Raw genomic sequence first — 20,818 nt, 5'->3', positions numbered from 1 at the left:
TAGTCCAGTCTTTCCCTACTTTTCTCTTTGTTTACAATTGCATTTGTACGGTAATAACTTGCGGACATCCGAATGAGAGCATAACTATATATATATTTTCAACCTCTTCAATTTTATTTGATTTTTAAAATTTTAAAGATGCCCTTTTTATCATTTTGTTGGTACCTACCGCTATATTATTATCATGAATGATCATAGGTAGCTCACTGTTGCCTGTTGGAAGTTTTCAATGTGTTTCATTTTTCTCCCCCATGTGTTTTGGTTTGATAAATGTTGACTAAAGTTACATGCATTTCATTTATAGAATGGCTTAGAGTCATGCATTCCGACTCTCTCATATATAGGTGCAATACATTCACCTCATGTGAAGGAGTAAAGAAAAAGTTTTAGGGGGTTCCTAATTTAATAAGCAATCTAGGTGTGATGGTAAAGTAGTTTTACTTTTTCTTTTTGATAAGTGGTGAGAACAGTTCATTCAATTCAAATAAGTTTGAGTTCACAACTTGCTTCTTTTTTATACAAACGATATTTTACTTTAATATAATCTAAACTACTGGAAGAAGGATTCAAACTCGGATGTAGAGTGGAGAGCACATTTAATTTCGATTTAGCCAACTTGATAAGTCATGTCTGCAATTCATAATATTTTCTCAAACCACAAATGTAACACTTTTATACATATCCCAATTCCCAACCTTTCCATAGAACCACTGAGCTATAGCTGTGTATATAGGCCATATAAAATAGACCAAATCCCAGATGTCTTGTTTAATGATCTTGACTGTTTTGACTTGGAGGTACCAAAATATATCATATTTTCTTCTCTCCGTATTCAGGGCACATAAAACTTACTTTGTCCCCTTCTCTTTGCTCCATCGCTTTACCACCTAGAAACCCAGTATTACTTGCTGGGGAAAAACACATATTGATTTTGATCTGATGGTTAAGATTTAAGATTTGATTATTATCCTCATTTAGATCTATCACTAAAACCCTAGACAAGACCATCACAAACTTCAAGACCCAAAATTGCACATTTACGTATCAATTAATACAAACGCACATATCGACTAGTCCTAGAGTCTTCTTTCCCATTTCACACCCTTAATTAAGCCTATATTAAGGAAACCCTAAAAACCTTGGAGTTAAAATCAGTCACTGAAACATCGTGTGAGGCAAAGTCATATATATATATATAGAGAGAGAGAGAGAGAGAGAGAGAGAGAGAGAGAGAGACCAGTGGTTAACAAGGTGCAACAAAACTAACAAAGCCAATCACATATCAAATATCAATCAAAAATTAACATCACAGATTAAAACAAAAGAAAAGAGAAAGCAGTTGGCTTGGCTTTGTCACCAACCCATAAACGAGCCCTTCACTTCTGTGCCACATGAAAGTTGTTTAGCTTCCAAACCCAGAATAGAAATGCCCCTCTATTGCTCTCCTGATCATCTTTACTCTCTTTTGAACCTTCTTTTCTATTATATATCTCCTCGTCTTTCCTCTTCCCCATTTCACAAAGCAAGAAGAAGAAGAAGAAGGAGAAGAAAGAGAGATAAGTCTAAAACTAAGATTGAGAGATATGGGGAGGGGCAAGATTGAGATTAAGAGGATTGAGAACTCAAGCAACAGGCAGGTCACTTACTCTAAGAGGAGGAATGGGATCATTAAGAAGGCCAAGGAAATCACTGTTCTATGTGATGCTAAGGTTTCTCTTGTCATCTTTGCTAGCTCTGGAAAGATGGTTGAATACTGCAGCCCTTCAGTCACGTAGGAACCTGCAGCTCATGCTTTTCTGCTCATGTTTTTTTTTTTTTTTTGGCATTTTAAGTTCTTGGTTTTTCGTTTTAATTTACCGGGTCTCCTTCAAATTAAAAAAGAAATAAAGGGTTTTTTTTGTTTATATTTTATGAATCTAATTTCTTCTTGGTGTGAAGGGTGACTGATATCTTGGACAAGTACCATGGCCAGGCTGGGAAGAAGTTATGGGATGCCAAGCATGAGGTTTGATACTCTCTCTCTCTCTCTCTTCATTTTTGTGCTTTTTGCTATCAAAGATCTGCTGGGTTCTTCCTTGGGCCAGATGGAAACTAGCATGATTTTTTCTTTGCTAAAAATATGTCAAGAAACATGAAGTATGATTTCTATGAGCAGATCTACAAATAGGATGTACTAGTTGCTCTCTTTCTCTGGCTCTGATAGTTTTTCTATACTTCTTTATTGACAAAGAAAACTGAAACTATGTGAAATGTAACATCCATGAACAGATCTGGTAATAAAATGTTTTTCTCTCCCTTCCTTTTCTTTGCAAAAAATTCAAACAACTGAGTGCATATATAAGCATGTCTCACAAATATATAAGAAACGTCTTTTCTTGATATAAATATACATATAAAATCTCTCTATGTACCCTTTGGTTCCTTGACTGATACAAGCATATAAACCGGCTTATTATACACACTTTTCTGCTAACAGATCTGCATATGAAAATAGACCCTTTTACATGGGTTTGTATATTTCTTTTAATACTAAATTATAATGTTTATATTTTGTTTTCCTTAATAATTAAACTAATTAACTATGAGGGTTTGCAACAAATGTCATAAACTCCTGACAGAACCTCAGCAATGAAGTGGATAGAGTCAAGAAAGACAACGACAGCATGCAAGTCGAGCTCAGGTAGTTTAATTGCACTCATCATCATCTCTCTCTCTCTCTCTCTCTCTCTCTGTGGAAATGTTTAAGTATATATATATATATATATATATATATATATATATTGCTGTTGCAGGCATCTGAAGGGGGAGGATATCACATCTTTGACCCACAAAGAGCTGATGGCCTTAGAAGAGGCACTTGAAAATGGCCTTGCAAGTAACCGGGACAAGCAGGCAAGTCTTGCGCAATAATATAATTTCTTGTGAGAGAGATTCTGCTATATATATAAGGTTCTAACTAGTTATTTTTTGTTGCCTTTTTGTCACAGTCCAAGTTCGTCGGCATGCTCATAGAAAATGTATGATGATTAATACCTTGAGTTTATTTAAATTTACTTTTTAAATTATGTCACAACAATAGGCATGAAGTAGTAATGCATGATAATATATGATATCATGTGCTATTTTTGCCTAACTTTTTGCATTGTTTCTGTGCTGGTCTCAGGGAAGAGCACTGGAAGAGGAGCATAAGCGCCTCACTTATGAGCTGGTAAACTCATCGTTAAAACTGTTCAGGATATATACACACACATATATGTACACAGGCACAGCATGCATCAAGCAAAGGGTTTGGTTTATATAATTACACTGTTAATCACATCACAAACAGTTTTAATCAATACAAAACTATTTTATCACATCGCAGATCACATCTCTAATAAAGTTCACCCACTTCCCGATCTATAGACATGATGCGCACTACTAGAAAAAGGGACAAAACTCACGGATCACCTAGCCGCAGTGCACAAACAATGTCCGTTATTGGTTCAATATATTGAGAAATGTTAACCTGATTCAATTGTTGTTGACCAGAGATTAACATGATCATATATACATGTCCATTTTATGCATGCATGATACTAGTATATGCAAGTTTTGGTGTATTTTATTCATTTGATTGTGCAAGATATTGAACACATATCATACATGCATGGTTCAACTACTCAGGTTTCACCTGTAATATTTGTTTCCCTGTCAACCACATTGATGGAATTTTCAGAATAGGGGCACGGTTTTGATGAGCAAGTTTATTACTAGCATTTGCAGAATTTGCAATTATTTTTATCTTAAATTTGTTTATGCATTGAGGAAAAAAAAACAACAAAAACAACAAAAATAATACTTGCAGCAAACTCATCAGTTTCATACATAAATGATATAATCTTTTGTTTAATTTTGCAGCACAAACAGGAGATGAAAATTGAAGAGAATGTGAGAGAGTTGGAAAATGGGTATCATCAGAGGTTGGGGAACTACAACAACCAGATACCGTTTGCCTTTCGTGTTCAGCCTATTCAGCCAAATCTGCAGGAGAGAATGTAATGCATCTATATCTTCATCTGTCAGGAAATGCTATCAACTTTCCATGGTTTGTAATAGTAGAAGCTTTCGTATTAAGCTAAGTAATTTGTGAAACTTGTAATAATTAAGGTGTGTGCATGAACTTTGTTTGTGGAATAATCACTGTTTTGTTTGCTACAAAATTACCTAATTATATATGTTTGCCTATATATATATATTTCTGTTCATCTTGCTCCATAGCGACCCCAGCTAGGTCTAAATCATACTATAGAAAGCCTACACATGTAATGCACGAAGATGGAAGTTATGGCAAAGGGGAGAAAAAAAGAAAGGATTTGTGGGAGTGCCAAATGAATATTGAGCATATACGGTAATAGAAGGCAAATAAAGAGAAGAAAATATACTAGCTAGATAGAAAGGCCTAAGGCCAAACAAAATATATGCTGTATTTTTTATTTATATATATATATATATTATCAATGATATAGCTCGGTTGGTTGAGCTCTTCCACTCCACTCATCACCCATGTGGACAGAGGTTCGAAATCCCTAAGCACCCAATGAATATTTGTGTGTAACCCCCCTTCCCAATCGCATATACTCAAAAAATATATATAATCAATAACTTGAAAGTTAGGCTCCAAAACGGTCATAATGTACCTTTTCAAAGTCTCTATAGTGGCCAATAAATTATCCTTATTTTAGTTTGGATGCGCTACCTACTGCACGTTCGAATTTCCCTCTTTTTAGATTATATCAAAATATAATATTTCTTGTATAAAAAAAGAAAAGTAAGTGGCTGAACAAGTTTTCAAAATTGATCTCATTCTTATTTTATAATTCTTTTTTAGTCTAGTATGCCTAGAAAATAATACTAAGTTGGAAACTAACTTTTTCAGCATTAGGAAGTTTCTTTTATCAAATCAAAACTCTCTAAATCGTACATGACCAGTACAAACCGAAGTCAATAAACACGTCTGTGCCGTTTTCCAGTTTATTCATGCATTTCAAAGGAGCCCTAGCCACATACACTTGCAAGCCCAAATGTCAAAGCGACGTCACCATCGGCAGCGGGTACTTCTGTAATTTAAGTTGGTCAAAGTTCCCTTAACATGAACACAAAGAATATGCTTGTGTGCTTCGCATACTTAATAAATTAATATTTAAAACTTTCTTCTTAACTATTGCACAACCACCGGTAATAAATTTGTTCTGTAAAACCCATATATCACTAACGATGAAGCATTAATTGTTTAATAACTTAATACAATGCTAATCACTTATTTTGATTCACTCTATAATGCAATCACATAATTATAACAATTAGCTCCTCCTTCAAGAATTATCCTTACAAAAATTCACCTAGATCGAAAATCTTTTAGCAATTTTGTTCTTACTGTGAATATTTTCATTGTTTATCACAATGTGTGTCCGTCTGTTTATTTTATCATAGTTAAATAACGAAACGATTTTTTAGTTGATGTGAAATTTTGTAGAAGTGATCTCTAAATAAATATATGAACAATAAATGGTTCATATAATATTATACATTGTGGAGTAAGCCCACACAGTGATTAGTTTTGTATTAACTTACTACTAGTTATCCCTTGATCTCTCTCTATGAGTTCCAAAGAAAAACTCCAACGAGGAGGAGGAAGAAGCGTCAATGCCCCTCTTTCCTCTTATGTTTTCTTTCCCTTTATTTTGAATTAGTGAATAAAGCGTTTTCAACAATCCCAAAAAACAATATTAATGTATTAAAAATTAATGCAAGACATTTGTTTTCAACATTAGTTTCACAATGACCATTATGTATCCATAGTTGATGTAAGATATTTGTTCTTAATGATCGTCCAAAATGCACACAATCGTAATCGTTTATAAAGTTTAACTAATCTAGTATAACATGAACACAAAGATTATTCTTATGTGCTTCACATACTTACAAGTGTATATCAATAATTGATGTAAGAGGCTTGTTTAACAATCGTGTGATCACTTAAATGATTGTTTGAAGTCCAACTTCAACCTAGGAAGTGTAGCAAAGTGGCTCATGCTATTGCCCGTTTTGCTTTACATGAATAAGGTCCTTATTATTGATTAGAAGAAGGCCTTGTGTGACTAATGAATTGTATTATTGATGAACTTATTATAACCAATACTTCCGCCGAATGAAATTTACTTCTTTTCAATAAATAAAAAATGGTCGTTGTATCAATAATTAATGACATGGATTTAATTTTAACGGTTGCTATATGAACAACGGTTAATGTAAAAGCATCTACCGATGATTAACAATCGCCCCCATACCAATAATTAATTCATCACGTCGAAAATTGTTTTTAAGATTCACCTAACATGTTATAATATGAACAAAAAAATATTCTTGAATACTTCACATGGTTAAATGCACCAATCATTAGATATTTATTTTTAACGGTTATTCAAATCAACTGTTAATGTATGTGAACTTTACACACATTCATAGTTAACGATCTTGTTATAAGCAAATATTTTCAATATTGTTTCCATCTAAACAAAGGAAATTACCCTTAACAATCAGTCAAATGGACTGATTAACAATGCTAATATAAGTGAAAACCTATACAAATCCGTGATGAACCATCGCTGCATAAGCAAATTCTTTGCAAGATTCTTTCCCAAATGAAAGAGGAAACCCTTTTTAAAAATAAAATAAAATAAATGAAAAAGGAAAGAGAAAAAGTTTCCGCAACCGATAAATAGTTGGTTTGTGTGAATGGCGTAAGTGCCCTTAACTAGGACAGTTGTCCTACAAAAAACCAAGCCCTACCCCACAAAACCGAGGAGGGTGAATTGGTATAGGGCGAAATCGTCCATCAAATTGATAAAAAGCCGTCCCTCTCCCGGTCGGAGCCTTCTGCAGTTCTATTTTATCTAAGTTTCTTTTCCCCCTTTAAACCGTTTTCTTCTTCTCTTCACAATAAACACAACTCCACCAACCGGCCCACCCCACCCCCCCCCCCCCCCCCCCCTCCTCTCTCTCCTCGTCTTTTTCACAAACACAAAGCAAGCCAAAAAAAAATAAAAATTTAAGAAAATTTAGAAGAGCCAATTTTGTATCAATATAGATAGGCCTCTTTCGTCTCTCAGTCTCTTCTTCCCTGCGCAGGTATGTGTTTATCTAATCTCTTTTGCTGTTCTATATTTTTTGTTTGGGTGATCTTTTGATTAATGTATGCGTGTTGTGTGTATGTATGTATGTGGTTTTTTTTTTTGTTTTTTTTTGTGTGGCGTATATTTGTGTATGTGCATTACTTCGACAATTTTTAGATTTGGGGTTTTGTTTGTGCAGAGGAAGTCAAGGGAATGCAATTTTAGGGTTTTCTCTATGTGCGCAGACTGCTTTGGATAAGGTGTTATTTAACGGGGAATAGAAAGCAGAGTTAGGGTTTGGTTTGGAGGTGCATTGCATTGGGTTGGGGTTGATTTTCGTTGCAAGGGTCAATTTTTAATTTCTTTGATCATATACACTTATACAGTGTTTGCGTTAAATGGGTAAATTTGCTTAGTTTAGGATGGCTTCGTGTGAAAATTCGGCTTTTGTTGACGGTCTTTTGTGTGAGTCTGTTACAGAGCAGCAGATGGGCTCAGAGATTTTGGTGCAATCTATTTCTGAGCTGCCCTCCTGCTCTGACGATAAGCCTTTACTTGATTCTAATGTGGACCCTACCAGTATATCAGGTAGGTCTCTGGGATTGTCTAGGAATGACAATACTGGTTGTATGAGCTGGGGTGAGATTGTAGATGTTGATATAGATGGTTTGATGGGTGAGCATGAAAATGCTAATGTTTCGGAACCGGGAGATATTTTGACCAGGGAATGGGGGCTGAACAGATGTTGCTTGACTGAGAGTCAGAGTGATGTTGATGACTCAAATAGGGAAGGTGGGCCCCAAGGTGAGGATAGATCTGCTGGTTCATTTGGGGACTGTGAAATCCCTTTGGAAGTCATACCTCAGACTGTTTCACCAGGACATGGTATCCAACTGGATGAGCAAAGGTATGATAAGAGTGTTAGGTATATGTTTTCTGAAGGGGTTGGGGAAGTTACGGAAGAGATGAAGAATGATATCCATGAACTAGTCTCTCCTTTACAGGGTTGTGAAATTCCTTCAGAATTAGCTGACATGGAAGCTTGTGGAAGCTCCCAACAAGAAGAGAAGGGTTTCAACATCATATCTGGTTCCTCTTTTGAAGCTGCTTGTGAGGAAAGTGTTGTTTTGGCCAGGAGAGAAGCAGATTTGTGCAACAGGACATCACCTAAACGGGATGGTGGAATGCCTTCGGAAGTATTATATGCATGTGATTTAGTAAGTAATTGTGTCTGGAAGAATGAAGAGATGGAGGACAATGGTGTTAGTGGTCTGAATAGCCTCTCTACGGAAAGGACTACAGAGGTTGTTGAGACAAGGTGCAACCAAATATTGCCTTCACAAGGTTTCCAGAGGACCTTGGAAAATTTACATATGCCTGATTCACCCAGTAGTTGCGCTCAACAGAATGATCAGAGGAGTGATAAGGTTAATGGCGGTTCCTTTGTTGAAAAGGCTACAGAGTATTTGGAAGAGACAAGTGATGCTCTGCCAGATGAAAGGGCTGTAATTCACACCCAGATATTACCTGTAAAAGTTAATGTTTACTATTCTAAGGAAGGTTCTTCCAAAGTAGCCCCTGACTGTGTTATTGAGAACTCTGTTTCCATGCAGTCATGTCAAACCTTTGGGACTGCCAATAACAGTGTCAATGGGCCCTCTGCTGATAGTGTTACAGAGGTTGTTGAGATGGAAAGCCATATTGATGGGCACAATCAAATAGTGCCTCCAGAGGGTTGCCAGAGGGCCTTTGAAGGTTCACATGTGTCAGATTCACCGAGTGTTTGCACCCAAGAGAATGGTCAGAGCAATGGTAAGATTATTGATTTTCTCTCTGCCAAAAGGGTAACAGAGTTTGAAGAACAGAAAAGTGATGCTACAACCGACATAAAGGTTGAAATTGGCGCCCAGATATTACTATTGGAGGAAAAAGCCTCCAATCTGAAGGAAGGTTCTTCTGAACTAGCCCCCAAAAGTATTCATGAGAAACCTGTTTCTATGCAATCGTTTCAACCCTTTGATATGGTCAACAGTGGTTCTTCTGAGAGGCTGGATGTACCAGATAAGGATTCTCCTGCTCATGTTGATTCTAGCACTTCATTTGACCGTTATGGAGAGATGGATCATGAAGGAAATGATAATGTCAGAGTTGATTGTGTTTCTAACACCAAATGTGTTGACATTGTAGCATTGTCTTCTCGAAGGAGTGGCCGAAGCCGCAAGACTCAGACAAAAAGGGCTCCAAGGAAAGGCAGGAACACATCTAAAGTGTTAGACCCGCTTGGAAGTGTTGAAATTGTCTCCAAGGCTGTTGGAAGGAAGAGAAGCTGCCTTTCCAAACCAGCTCGTTCGTCTATCTGGGGATTATTGGGGAATGTTACACAATCTTTTGAAGAGAGTAACAGGCTTGAGGTCAGTCAAGGTCAGATTCAAGGATCACAGAAAGGAAGGGGTGGCCAAAGAAGTGGAAAACGAATTCCAAGTGGGGCTAGTGGAAACTCACGAGGGTCAAAGGGGCAATGCCGTGCTTCAACTAATCATGTTCGTTTGAAGGTTAAATTGGGGAAAGAAGTGGGTAAAAAGTCTTTCTATATCAGGGTACCTGAGGTTGTTGATAACACAGCATTTGAAAATTCTGTTGAAAAAGAGAATGGCATTGAGGGTAATTGGAATAAAGAAGCCACTCTTAGGGAGGATAAAACTTGTCTGGATGCTCCTGTTCTGGATGGAGATCTGGCTAATAAGGACTTGGAGAGTGTTGTTCTTACAGAGAATTCAGCTGAAGATGTGATAGAGAATTTTCCCGGGGGTTCATCTCATACAATTGCTGTATCATCAGGAGGATCTGTTGGGACTAACTATAGAGATCCTGGAACTTCACCTGATTCAGAAGTAACCAATTTAGTTCCGGATGGAGATGTTGAGGCAAGACCACTGGAAGATTCTAATGGTATTGTTTTGACTTCTGACAAGGCTTTTTCTGCTTCTGGAGACTTTATTAGCACTAAGAGAGGAAAGAAGAAACATAAAGTACCTCATGCGGAAAATTGTGTTCGGGAAGATGGTATACCGTGTCCAGCAAGCATAAATAAAGAAAAACCATCAAAACAAGATGGACAGAGACAGAATGTTAGTCAGGATTTTTGCCCTAGTGAGACGTTCACTTCATCCACCTGTGCAAATGCTTCAAGCAATTCATCAAGCGACATGGAATCATCTTTGGAGCCCTTGCGTTTGTCAGGAGAAACTGACCATGGAATTTCTAGAGATGTTCTCAAAGTTGAAATTGGTGCAGAAGCTAAAACACCTTGCAATCTAGATGTCGGCTTAGGGTTATCAAAATCACAATCCTCAAAAACTGAGGGACTGAAGCCTCCGAAGGGCAGGTCCAGAGGCTGTGGCTCAGCAAGCAAGAAAGGTAATTCTCATAGACTGAGGGAAAACCAAAAGAAGTCTGTTAATCAGAAGAACGCTATGGAGAAGGCTGTTCTTGATCAGGTTGCATTCAAAGTGGAAAGTCTTCCAGAATCAGGTACTTGTTTGTTATCAAAATTGTTTATGCATGTCTATGCTATATATATATATGTGTGTGTGTGTGTGTGTGTGTGTGTGTGTGTGTGTGTCTATATATATATTCTTGTCCATCCAACCACTTCTTATTTTTGTTTTCACTGTTTATTGTATGCATGTTTGAGCTGATTTTGCATGCTTTAATGTTGCAGATGATCACTTAGTGGATGGAATTAGAAAAGCCAACTCTGTCAAGGATGCTGTATGCATAGGTGTTCCTAACTTGGACACTGTACCTGTTGACTTGGATAAGCAGTATGTACCACCACGTAATGCTTGGGTGCTCTGTGATGATTGTCATAAATGGAGGCGTATACCAGCTGAGCTTGCAGATGTTATAGATGAAATAAAGTGCACATGGTAAACCATTCATTTCTCATTTAACCATACAGAATCCATAAAAAGGGACAATTTAAGCATATGTTTTCCTTTTAAATATTGTTTTCCATATTTTTATAGGATCATTAGAGTTTACCCTATGCCATGGTAGTTAGAGCTATGGTTTAATACACTAGGATAAGGGGTGTTCACTTTGACTTTAAAAAAGGGGTATTTGACCTTTGATTTAATAGATCCTTTGAGTTTTTGGGATTGTTTGGTCCAAAATATTGATGGTTGGTCTGTTATTGTTTCCTTATATTGGAACTTGAACTGGAGCAGCTTTTAAGCGTAGAAAACCAACCGTCTCCTAAAGTTATACGAATTGCTCAGATTTGTTTTTCTGCTTGGGTTGCTATGATTTGTTGTCTTTCTTGATAGTTTTGTTAATGGCAATAATTGTATCCATTTGTTGTATTTTCTTACTTTGTACCTTGGCATAATAAAATTTCTATCTACTAATATTGCTTGTGTGGAAAAATGTGTGGTTTGTTCCTATTATAGGTATTAATCTCTAAATCTATTTTATGGAGGTGTACATGAGTAATATTTCTGTTAAGATTATTCCTTGGAACTTTAATCTAATATTGTATGTTTGATTCAATTTTGTAGGACCTGTAGAGATAACAAAGATAAAGCCTTTGCTGATTGCTCAATCCCTCAAGAGAAGTCAAATTCAGAGATTAATGCAGAGTTGGATATATCAGATGCCTCAGGTGATGAAGATGCTTCCGTCACCCGATTAAATTATAAAGAATTGGAACGTCGGCGTCCAACAGGTATATGTTATTGATTTGTGATAGAAGTAAGATAGGGTTCAACTTTTGCTCTCTCTCTCTCTCTCTCACTCATTGACGTTCATGAACATGCAAGTTTACACATATGTGGGATTTAATTCTAAAGCTTATTTCGGTCTCAATGCATTGCAGTTTCCCAACAGAATGTTGCAAGCATCAAAACTAATCAGTTCCTTCATCGTAACCGTAAAACTCAGACTATTGACGAGGTTTATACAGGACTTAAATTTTTTCTTAACCTGATTATTTTAGTATTTTATGTCTGTCAGCGTGCACACACACACACACACACACACACACATATATATATATATATATATCATATCTGTTTGAGTAGATTTGAGGGAAAAAGAGGAACCGCCTAATTGCCCTGGTGACAATAATAAGATTGCACATTCCACAGGGAAATGGCTCAGACTTTGATATGTAAGATGGCTGGTCCAAGCCATGTTTAAAGTTGGAAAATAAACCATTATTTGGAACTGACCGGGGGAAAGAATGGAGATGTGCTCAAACAGGGTGTAAATTATTATTCTTTGCAGAAAAATGGTGTGGTGTGGGCAGGGCGCCCCACCCCCCCGCCCCTAAGTATTTTATATCCTGACAGTACCCTAAATTTGAAAGCTTATCTCATCTATTGTGGAAAAAAACGCATGAATTTATACAAGGCTCCTAGTCATAATTTTATCTTCATCAGTAATGTGTACTGTAAAAATCTGATGAGATTTGTGGCTTTTCCGACTAGTGTACATAATTTTCCTAATTCATTTTTTTTTTCTTCTCAATTTAATCAGATAATGGTTTGTCATTGCAAACCACCTTCAGATGGCCAGTTGGGTTGTGGAGATGATTGCCTTAATCGAATGCTTAACATTGAGTGTATTCGAGGAGCCTGCCCTTGTAGAGACCTTTGTTCAAATCAACAGGTTTTTTAGCTTTTCCTTATAGCAATTTTTGTTTTATTGTGCAAAGGGAATTGTTTTAGTTAATAGATTTGTTTGCAGTTCCAAAAACGCCGATATGCCAAACTGGAGAAGTTTCGATGTGGGAAGAAGGGTTATGGGCTCAGGTTGCTTGATGATATATGTAAAGGGCAATTTCTCATTGAATATGTTGGAGAGGTAAATTGAAAAAATTCAATTATTATTTTTTTCTCAATTTGTTTCGTTAATGCAATGGTGAATTCAGTGTAGAGAAGTTATTACTTTTTAGTGCTTTGGTTGGAATACTAAGCTAAAATTACTTTTGATCTGTGTTTTTTGTTTTTAATCATAAATGCTAATATATAAAGGCACACCCAGCTTTGGTATGCCCACACTTGATTCTTTCTATAAAAAAAAAGTCCAACTAGTCTGATTCACACCAAATTCTGACGCCAGCTTTTATGCACCTATCAACGCTAACTTGCTTCTAACATTTAAACCTTGAAGCACTAACATCATGCCATTTCCATGTGATGGTTGAAATTCACTTCTTACACCATTAGATTTTCTTTTCTAATGCTCTCATAGTATCCAAATTTGTTTGAACCATTTTACTCTTTTATCTTCTTTTAGTATCTTTCATTTCTAAGATAGTTCTCCTCAAGTATCTTTCGTTTCTAAAGATGTTTCTTTTGGTATAGTCTTCTCAGATGCATTGCACATGCAGGGCTCTAGAATATAAGAAAATTCACCAATTTATGACATATCTGAGCTTTAGGAAGTATCAGCTGCAGCCTTCCATTTGATTTTTTGTTTTTTGTATTCATTTATTATGTGGAACAATGAAGTGTGGGTGAGGGCTCTCTTTTTGTTGCACGAACCAAGTTCATCACTCATTACAAAGTGATTGGAAAAAAAAAATACAGAATGAGGCACACAGCTTATTTCTTCCTTCAGTTCAGCAGATTTAGTTGATCTTGAAGTTATCTATAGGAAGAAAACCTTTCCGAGATAAAAATTTATGTGTGAGCGGATTTGTGGCTTCCTATGAGGGCTTATGTCAATTTATAAGAAAAGATAAAAATAAGTGAAAATCTGTCACGGCCAATGGGTTAAAATATTCAGAGTGGTTTCAACTTCTGTTCTTGTACTCTAATTGTTGGTTTCAGTGTTTGATTGTGTGTGCGATGTGTGTGTTATGTATGCTTATATGTATATGCACAGGCAATCAGATAGAATGTTACCCTTTATTTACCATCTAAGATCTTTTAATACATTGTCCAAACAGGTGCTTGATACACATGCTTATGAGGCACGGCAAAAAGAGTATGCTTTAAAGGCTCACAGACATTTCTACTTCATGACATTGAATGGCAGTGAGGTTTGTATTTTTCTTGATTTATATTTACCTTTTCCTTCTGATGTTTCATCAGTAAACTTGTGATTAGCGTGAAAAGTTCTAGGTTTTCATCTCTAAAACATATTTAGTCTTCATGTATCTTTGGGTCCTTTGTAATTTGCATGTCACTATGTAGCCCCATAAGTATGCTGCATGATGCGATACTCAGATTGGTGTTATTGACTTAATGTGGCCTACTTGCAGATGCATAACAATATTTGGACTATACCTTTTCATTAATTTAATAGTTATTAGGTTATATCAAGTTAAGCTTCTGTTTCCTATTTTTTTAAAAAGCTATGTAATTGTATTTAATTTTTCCGGACATATGTTCTTTGCAAATCTTATGTGAAAATAAGATAATTCTTTTGAATCCGCGCATTGGGTTGTATATAATGTTATACTGCCTTTTCTTTTCTCTTTTTTCCTGATTATCTTGCTTGTCGCATTTTAGTGCGCTATTGATGAGTTTTCCTTTTATTTCAGGTAATTGATGCATGTGCAAAGGGAAATTTGGGGCGTTTCATTAACCATAGTTGTGATCCTAATTGTCGCACAGAAAAGGTGAATGTTAATATGAGCAGATTAGTTTTATAAAGATTGTTAGATTCTTTTTGTTATATACTTGGTCTGGATGAGCCTTTTTTTACTCTTGGCAATAACGGCTTGTAGCCCAATCAGATTTCCCTCTCCCTGCCTCAATAAGGGATATTGCCTCTTAGTTACAAAGGACTCTAAGGGAAGTCCATATTTGTACAATATATTTTATGGATATGTTTATTGATTAGTTTCTCTTGCAGATTGTTTCCTACTCTTTTTTCTTCCTTTTCCACATGATTTCCATTTTTTGGACCTTTATTTTGAAAAGAATTGTTGGGCAAGTATAATGTGTAGAATTAATGGGTTATATTTTGTTTGGGAATGGGCTATATGAAATCCTGCTAAGAGGACTGTTAGGCATGGACGTAGTGATGCATATTTGTCACTTTTTTATGTTAGTGAGGCATATTCTGCATACGATCAATTTTCTTTCAATCATTCCTTTGTATTAAATGTATGAAAGTTTAAGTCTTGTATAAATTCCTTAGAAAAACTATATATGAATGGATTTCATGTTCTTTGTTATAAAAATTGACTCATTTCCTTTTTTCTATATTTTTCTTTGGATCAACCTTATACTAGATTATGCATGTTGCTTACTTGTAATTTGCATATAATATGGGATATTACATTGATCTAGTGTATGAATCATTGATTCGATAGTGATGTCACTTCTCAGCAGTCACATTCATTTTGTATCCGTACAAGCTAGAGTAAAGTTTACGGTATAAGGATTGGGAGATTAGGAAGTACTCCTTTTGGGTATCATATTATCATTGCCACGTATATCTATTATTTGGCCTTTCATTTTTTCTTTTCCTGTTTTTGGAATGCATTCGACATTACCTCATTTCCTGTGCTTGTTGCTTAAGGAAGCTCATTTTTTGTTTGACTATTACTCTTCTTTATACTCTAAACTCCTTTTTTCCTGTTCTCAACAGTGGATGGTGAATGGAGAGATTTGCATAGGACTATTTGCATTGAGAGATATAAAGAAGGTATGCTGGTGCCTTGCACAGTTACTTTCATGCTTAATTTCTTTGTTAGAGGCATGATTCTGATGTTTGATTGCTTGAATTGCATCATAAACATAACTTGCATGGCTTCCAACCCTTCTTCACTTTGTTGCTTATAAGATAAAGGGTAAACATTTTTGAGTTGGGGCTTTTAAATAAATTCAGCTCCTTTTTGGATGAGCCATTTGATATAGCTGCATTTTATTCAATTATGAAACATACGCATCCTCTGACGTTTCTGTTTTGGAGTTTGATGATGTGTTATATGAGATAGATGGTTAACCTAGGTCACGGCTGCCCTTTTTAGGGACTTTACTATGTCATTTCCACTTATAAGCATGCAATTCAAGAAATCAGTCCACATATGCAAAAAAAATAAAAATTGTGGTATGCAATTTTTGGGTTAACGTTTTTTACTGGTCATCTCTTTGCGAGTTTATCATTTTAGCACCCTTGTCATCGATTGTTCTTATAGAGTTATCGATTGTATTGCTTGTCCCAACTGTAAAGCTTCTTCTCTGGAAAGATTAAATTATCAGTTTTTTTAATTTGCTTTGTTTTCATCTTCTTCTTTCAATCTACTTTTCCTTGTCATTGCTCTCTGTGTTCATACTCACCATTTTGTATATATGCCCATATGATTATTTTTCAGGGTGAAGAAGTGACATTTGACTACAACTATGTAAGGGTTTTTGGAGCCGCTGCCAAAAAATGTTATTGTGGCTCAGCTCAATGTCGGGGTTATATAGGTGGTGATCCTCTTGATAGTGAAGTCATCATTCAAGATGATTCAGATGAAGAATATATCGAGCCCCTGATGATTCCAGAAGATGGTATATCTGAAAAGGTGGAGAGTGCATCTACAAATAAAGAAATGGATAAGTCAACAATTGCAGTTGGGGAATTGGAGTTTACCACACAAAGGGAGGAGTCCTTGAACCCATCTGAATCTGTTGGTTCGCATATACATGATTCACTGGATCTGGAGCACTCAAGACAAAAATTACCATCTTCTGTCCAACCAGTTGAAGCTTCCGAACATAAAGAAGAAACTAGTAGACCCATGTCTGTTGTTCAGCAGGAGATTTTAAGGGAAAATGAGACTAAAGAAAAATCCTCAACCTCCTTTGAAAGACTAGAGATTTCTTCTCCAATAAAAGTGCTTAGCAAGTCTTTATCTGATGGCATTGATGCTAACAGGAAGTCCAAGTCTGACACTACTGAAGATAGGCAGGTTTCTTCTAAAGTGCGTCCTAATGTGAAAACTTCCCGTTCATCCAGTTTTGTGAAGAAAGGCAAAGTGAGGATTATCCCAAGTGGTAACAGAATTCAAGTGGCAGCCAACAAATCTCATGTGCTTTCTATCAAACCCAAAAGATTAACAGAAGGTTCAGGTAAGGGATTCTTTGTATACTTGTTTTTTTAGAAAAAAGAGTGATGGATAATTGATTAATTGAGGCGTGATGCTCTTCAATGCTTGCAGTGGAGGAGAAGCTTAATGAGCTGTTGGATGTCGATGGAGGGATAAATAAACGGAAAGTAAGTAGCTATGCCATTTTCTATCTACTAATGTACTTCATTTTGTGGGTTTCCTTGTCATATTATTGTTCTATTCCGCATTGGAGCATTATGGACCTGTACATTGTCATAATACTCCTTGCATTGTTTGGTTTTGTTTTTGAAACCTGTGTGCTGGTCCATGTCTGCTACTGAGCACACTGCACCATATTTTCTTTTTAGTATTTTCCTTTTGAACGTTACTTCTGAAGCCTATTGCCGGAATTTTCCAAAACCCTTTCTTGTGTCAAATTAATAATGATCATAATCTTTTCTTCAAGCAATTAGCCTTGACAACCTCTCTTTTTCTAAATTTTTATTCTTATAGGTTGTCTTTTATGTTGCTAGTTCATGTATGCATGGTTTTTTCTTACAGGATTCCACTAAAGGCTACTTGAAGCTTCTGTTCCTAACTGCAGTATCAGGTGATAGTGGCAATGGTGAAGCAATTCAGAGGTTATTTGAAATCTTTTACTTCATTTTCTTGTCATGTGTCGTAATATTGTTCACTTAACAAGTTTCAGTTGTTGCCGTTTAGATGAAGTGTTTAGTTGACATTTCTCCAGTAAAAACCCTTTTTTTTTTTTTCTTTCAGCAATCGAGATCTTTCGATGATCCTTGATGCACTTTTGAAAACAAGGTCACGGGTGGTTTTGGTTGATGTAATAAATAAAAACGGTGTGTATCCTCCCTTTTGTTGCCTTTTCTGCTTATCTGTTTCCCCTTTTTGGGTTGGGAATGGATGAAATAATTAATTGTGCCCTCATTTGCTTCAAATTGATGAATCATTTTTTTTTTGGGGGTAGGTTTGAGAATGCTACACAACATAATGAAGAAGTACAGAGAAGACTTCAAAAAGATACCAATCCTCCGGAAGCTTCTGAAGGTTCTCTCTCTCTCTCTCTCTCTGTGTCTCTGTGTTTTCATGTGGAGTGGCTTCAGGGATTTAAGAAAATTGATAGAGAGAACGTTGCTTTATTAATATTTTGGCATTCAGCAGACTGCTGACTAATGTTATCCTCTCAGGTCCTAGAGTATTTGGCTGTAAAGCAGATACTTACGTTGGAACATATTACTGGAGGTCCTCCTTGCCCTGGAATGGAGAGGTAATTATTTGTTTCTTCATTGAATATCCTTCATTAATTCTCTTTTCTCCTTTTTTTATCGTTTATTGGGTGGCCATGTGAGAATGGAAGTTGGTTTCAGATTTAGTGAACGGAGACAAATTTTTCTAATTGCATTGTATTTTATGAATGGGAGCACTTCTCATATTATGATTACCTTTTTTTAATTCAAGTTGAATTGTATTTAACTTCCAACAAAAAAAAATTGTATTTAACTTTTAGCTGTGTTGCTTATTTCCTGAAAATTGTGTTTCTCTGCAGCTTTATGGAGTCAATGCTATCACTGACAGAACACAAGGACAAACAGGTCTTGTTTTGATAATCAGTTTAGATTCCTTAATCATTTAGTATGTTCTTCTGTTAATAGAAATAGTTGCTTAGGGGCTTCATTTGATGTTTTCTATAATATGTGTCCTGATGCATCAATGAATGAATATAACCACTCTGAGTTTGAATCAGTTGAGTATTTTACAGGTCCACCAAATAGCACGGAACTTTCGAGATAGGTGGATCCCTAGACATCTCAGAAGACATGGCTTTATAGACAGGGATGATAGCAAGATGGAATTTAACAGAGGTTCAAACTGCAACAGATTTTCCACATCGCATGATAATTGGCGTGATCAAAGTGGAAGGTCTACTGACACTATAGATAGTATCAAGCAATCAGTACTTTCAACGACTTCTGTGAGTACAGGTGTCCAGGACTGTTCTGCACCTTGTACAGGTGGATGCCCAACCAGTGTGACAAAAGTTCGCAAGCGTAAAAGCCGATGGGATCAGCCAGCAGAGACAATCCCTGATTCAAGTTCACTGCAGAACAAAGAACAGAAGACTGAGTCTGGATTGCATAGACCTAGTCCATTGTCTGGGACGGGTGAAGTGGCATTGCATTCAGAGAGGGTGAGTGGCGACAACGGAAATTGCTCAAGCAGTGTGCATGATAACTCTCAGCAAAATGATGGAGCTCATATCAACCTTGAGGATGTTCCTCCTGGGTTTTCATCTTACATTAGAACCCCTATGGTTTCATCTATTGCTTCGTCATCATTTTGTCCTTTGAAGTGTCCTGCTGCAGTTATAGGGCATCCGCAAGAAAAATTTGTTTCTCGCTTATCTGTCTCGTATGGATTTCCACTGTCAATGATGCAGCAATATGGGACACCACATGCTGAAACTGTAGAGACTTGGGCTGTTGCCCCTGGCATACCTTTTCAGCCTTTTCCCCCATTGCCCCCGTTTCCCCGACATAAGAAAGACCCTTCACCTTATCCTACCGTCAATCATGTATCAGGTAATCAACCTGCAGGAGGACAACCGGACCGGTGTGTTCCTGCAACTTCTCAGTCTGAAGAAAGCACTCCAAGCACAACTGGTTCCAATCAGGCAGACTTTGGCAGTCCATGTGCAAACAATCAATATTCATCTAAACGAGTTAGAGAATCCTCGAATGATTTGGGAAGGAGATACTTCAAGCAGCAGAAGTACTGGAATAATACAAAATTGAGGCCCCCATCTTTCAGCGACCAAAACGGGTGGGGATGTACTGGAAACAACTCCGGAGGTGGGACAGACAGCATAGGCATAGGACACGTAGCAAATGAGCTTAGAACTTCATATTGTTCAGAGGATTTAAGCCATAGGGTGGAGAAAGCTGGGAATAATGTCAATCAGCATTCACATCACCATTAATCAACATTCATTCGTAGGATGAGCTACTCTTGCTTTATACCTCAATGTGTTCCCAATTCTTTTGTTTCTGGGTTTATTTAAATGAAATTTTTATTCAATGTTCAAGTCTTGGAATTGAAGTTATAGTACTAAGACCTCATGAAAAAGATGCTCCTGTCTGGTGATGTGCTCTTATAAAATATTGATCCATCGACTAACACCTCAAAGAGGTATGTTATCTTTTATTTACATTATAAGGCTTATGAATGATTTTTTTAAGATATATGAAAAGGCATTTATCAATTTTGAACCCCCTTCATAATGTTCCCCATGACTTTTTTTTAAATTTTTTTTTTATATTATAGATGTGTATGACATGCATTAATCTCCAAAGTATGATTTATATTTTATATTACTAGGTTATCTTCTCTTGTAATATAGTAACCATGAGCTGTAATATTAATAGAAAGTTTGCATCTCTCTGATTAGTTCTTGAGGATGAAAATGATTTATGTATTGTTTGGTACGTTTGCAACATTCAGACTGAATACAAATGGGTGTTTCAACTGTAATAAGATTTTACTGTACCACTTATCTATCCTCGTTATGATTTACTAGAGTGTGGTTCCT

The 20,818-nt window shown here is 36.4% G+C and overlaps 2 protein-coding genes across 2 annotated transcripts; both read left to right on the top strand.

Moving 5' to 3' along the window:
- Positions 1-1,473: 1,473 nt before the first annotated feature.
- Positions 1,474-4,231, top strand: PI (K-box region and MADS-box transcription factor family protein). The gene is made up of 7 exons (XM_088247883.1): positions 1,474-1,771; positions 1,939-2,005; positions 2,619-2,680; positions 2,793-2,892; positions 2,988-3,017; positions 3,164-3,208; positions 3,901-4,231. The coding sequence occupies exons 1-7, from the start codon at positions 1,584-1,586 to the stop codon at positions 4,039-4,041; spliced, it is 633 nt and encodes a 210-aa protein (XP_088104009.1). The 5' UTR covers positions 1,474-1,583; the 3' UTR covers positions 4,042-4,231.
- A 2,658-nt stretch (positions 4,232-6,889) lies between these two features.
- Positions 6,890-20,437, top strand: EFS (histone-lysine N-methyltransferase). The gene is made up of 18 exons (XM_021969760.2): positions 6,890-7,170; positions 7,354-10,685; positions 10,876-11,083; positions 11,714-11,880; positions 12,031-12,107; positions 12,693-12,824; positions 12,903-13,019; positions 14,110-14,202; positions 14,707-14,784; positions 15,762-15,818; positions 16,489-17,230; positions 17,320-17,375; positions 17,770-17,849; positions 17,989-18,071; positions 18,200-18,279; positions 18,420-18,499; positions 18,779-18,824; positions 18,992-20,437. Exons 2-18 carry the CDS (start codon positions 7,577-7,579, stop codon positions 20,207-20,209), a joined length of 6,423 nt encoding a protein of 2,140 aa, XP_021825452.2. The 5' UTR covers positions 6,890-7,170; positions 7,354-7,576; the 3' UTR covers positions 20,210-20,437.
- The last annotated feature ends 381 nt before the right edge of the window (positions 20,438-20,818 follow it).

The sequence above is a fragment of the Prunus avium genome, chromosome 1, assembly GCF_965620075.1.
Source record: "Prunus avium chromosome 1, drPruAviu1.hap1.1, whole genome shotgun sequence".
NCBI lineage: Eukaryota > Viridiplantae > Streptophyta > Magnoliopsida > Rosales > Rosaceae > Prunus > Prunus avium.
Note: the sequence above shows the minus strand (reverse complement) of the source record. Positions and strands in the feature narration are given on the sequence as shown.

Coding starts and splice junctions, on each gene's coding strand:
- PI (XM_088247883.1), top strand. CDS start 1,584: ATGGGGAGGGGCAAGATTGAGATTAAGAGGATTGAGAACTCAAGCAAC. Junction 2,681..2,792: donor AGCATGCAAGTCGAGCTCAG/GTAGTTTAATTG, acceptor TTGCTGTTGCAG/GCATCTGAAGGGGGAGGATA. Junction 2,893..2,987: donor CAAGTAACCGGGACAAGCAG/GCAAGTCTTGCG, acceptor TTTTTGTCACAG/TCCAAGTTCGTCGGCATGCT.
- EFS (XM_021969760.2), top strand. CDS start 7,577: ATGGCTTCGTGTGAAAATTCGGCTTTTGTTGACGGTCTTTTGTGTGAG. Junction 11,084..11,713: donor GATGAAATAAAGTGCACATG/GTAAACCATTCA, acceptor TCAATTTTGTAG/GACCTGTAGAGATAACAAAG. Junction 14,785..15,761: donor CTAATTGTCGCACAGAAAAG/GTGAATGTTAAT, acceptor TGTTCTCAACAG/TGGATGGTGAATGGAGAGAT.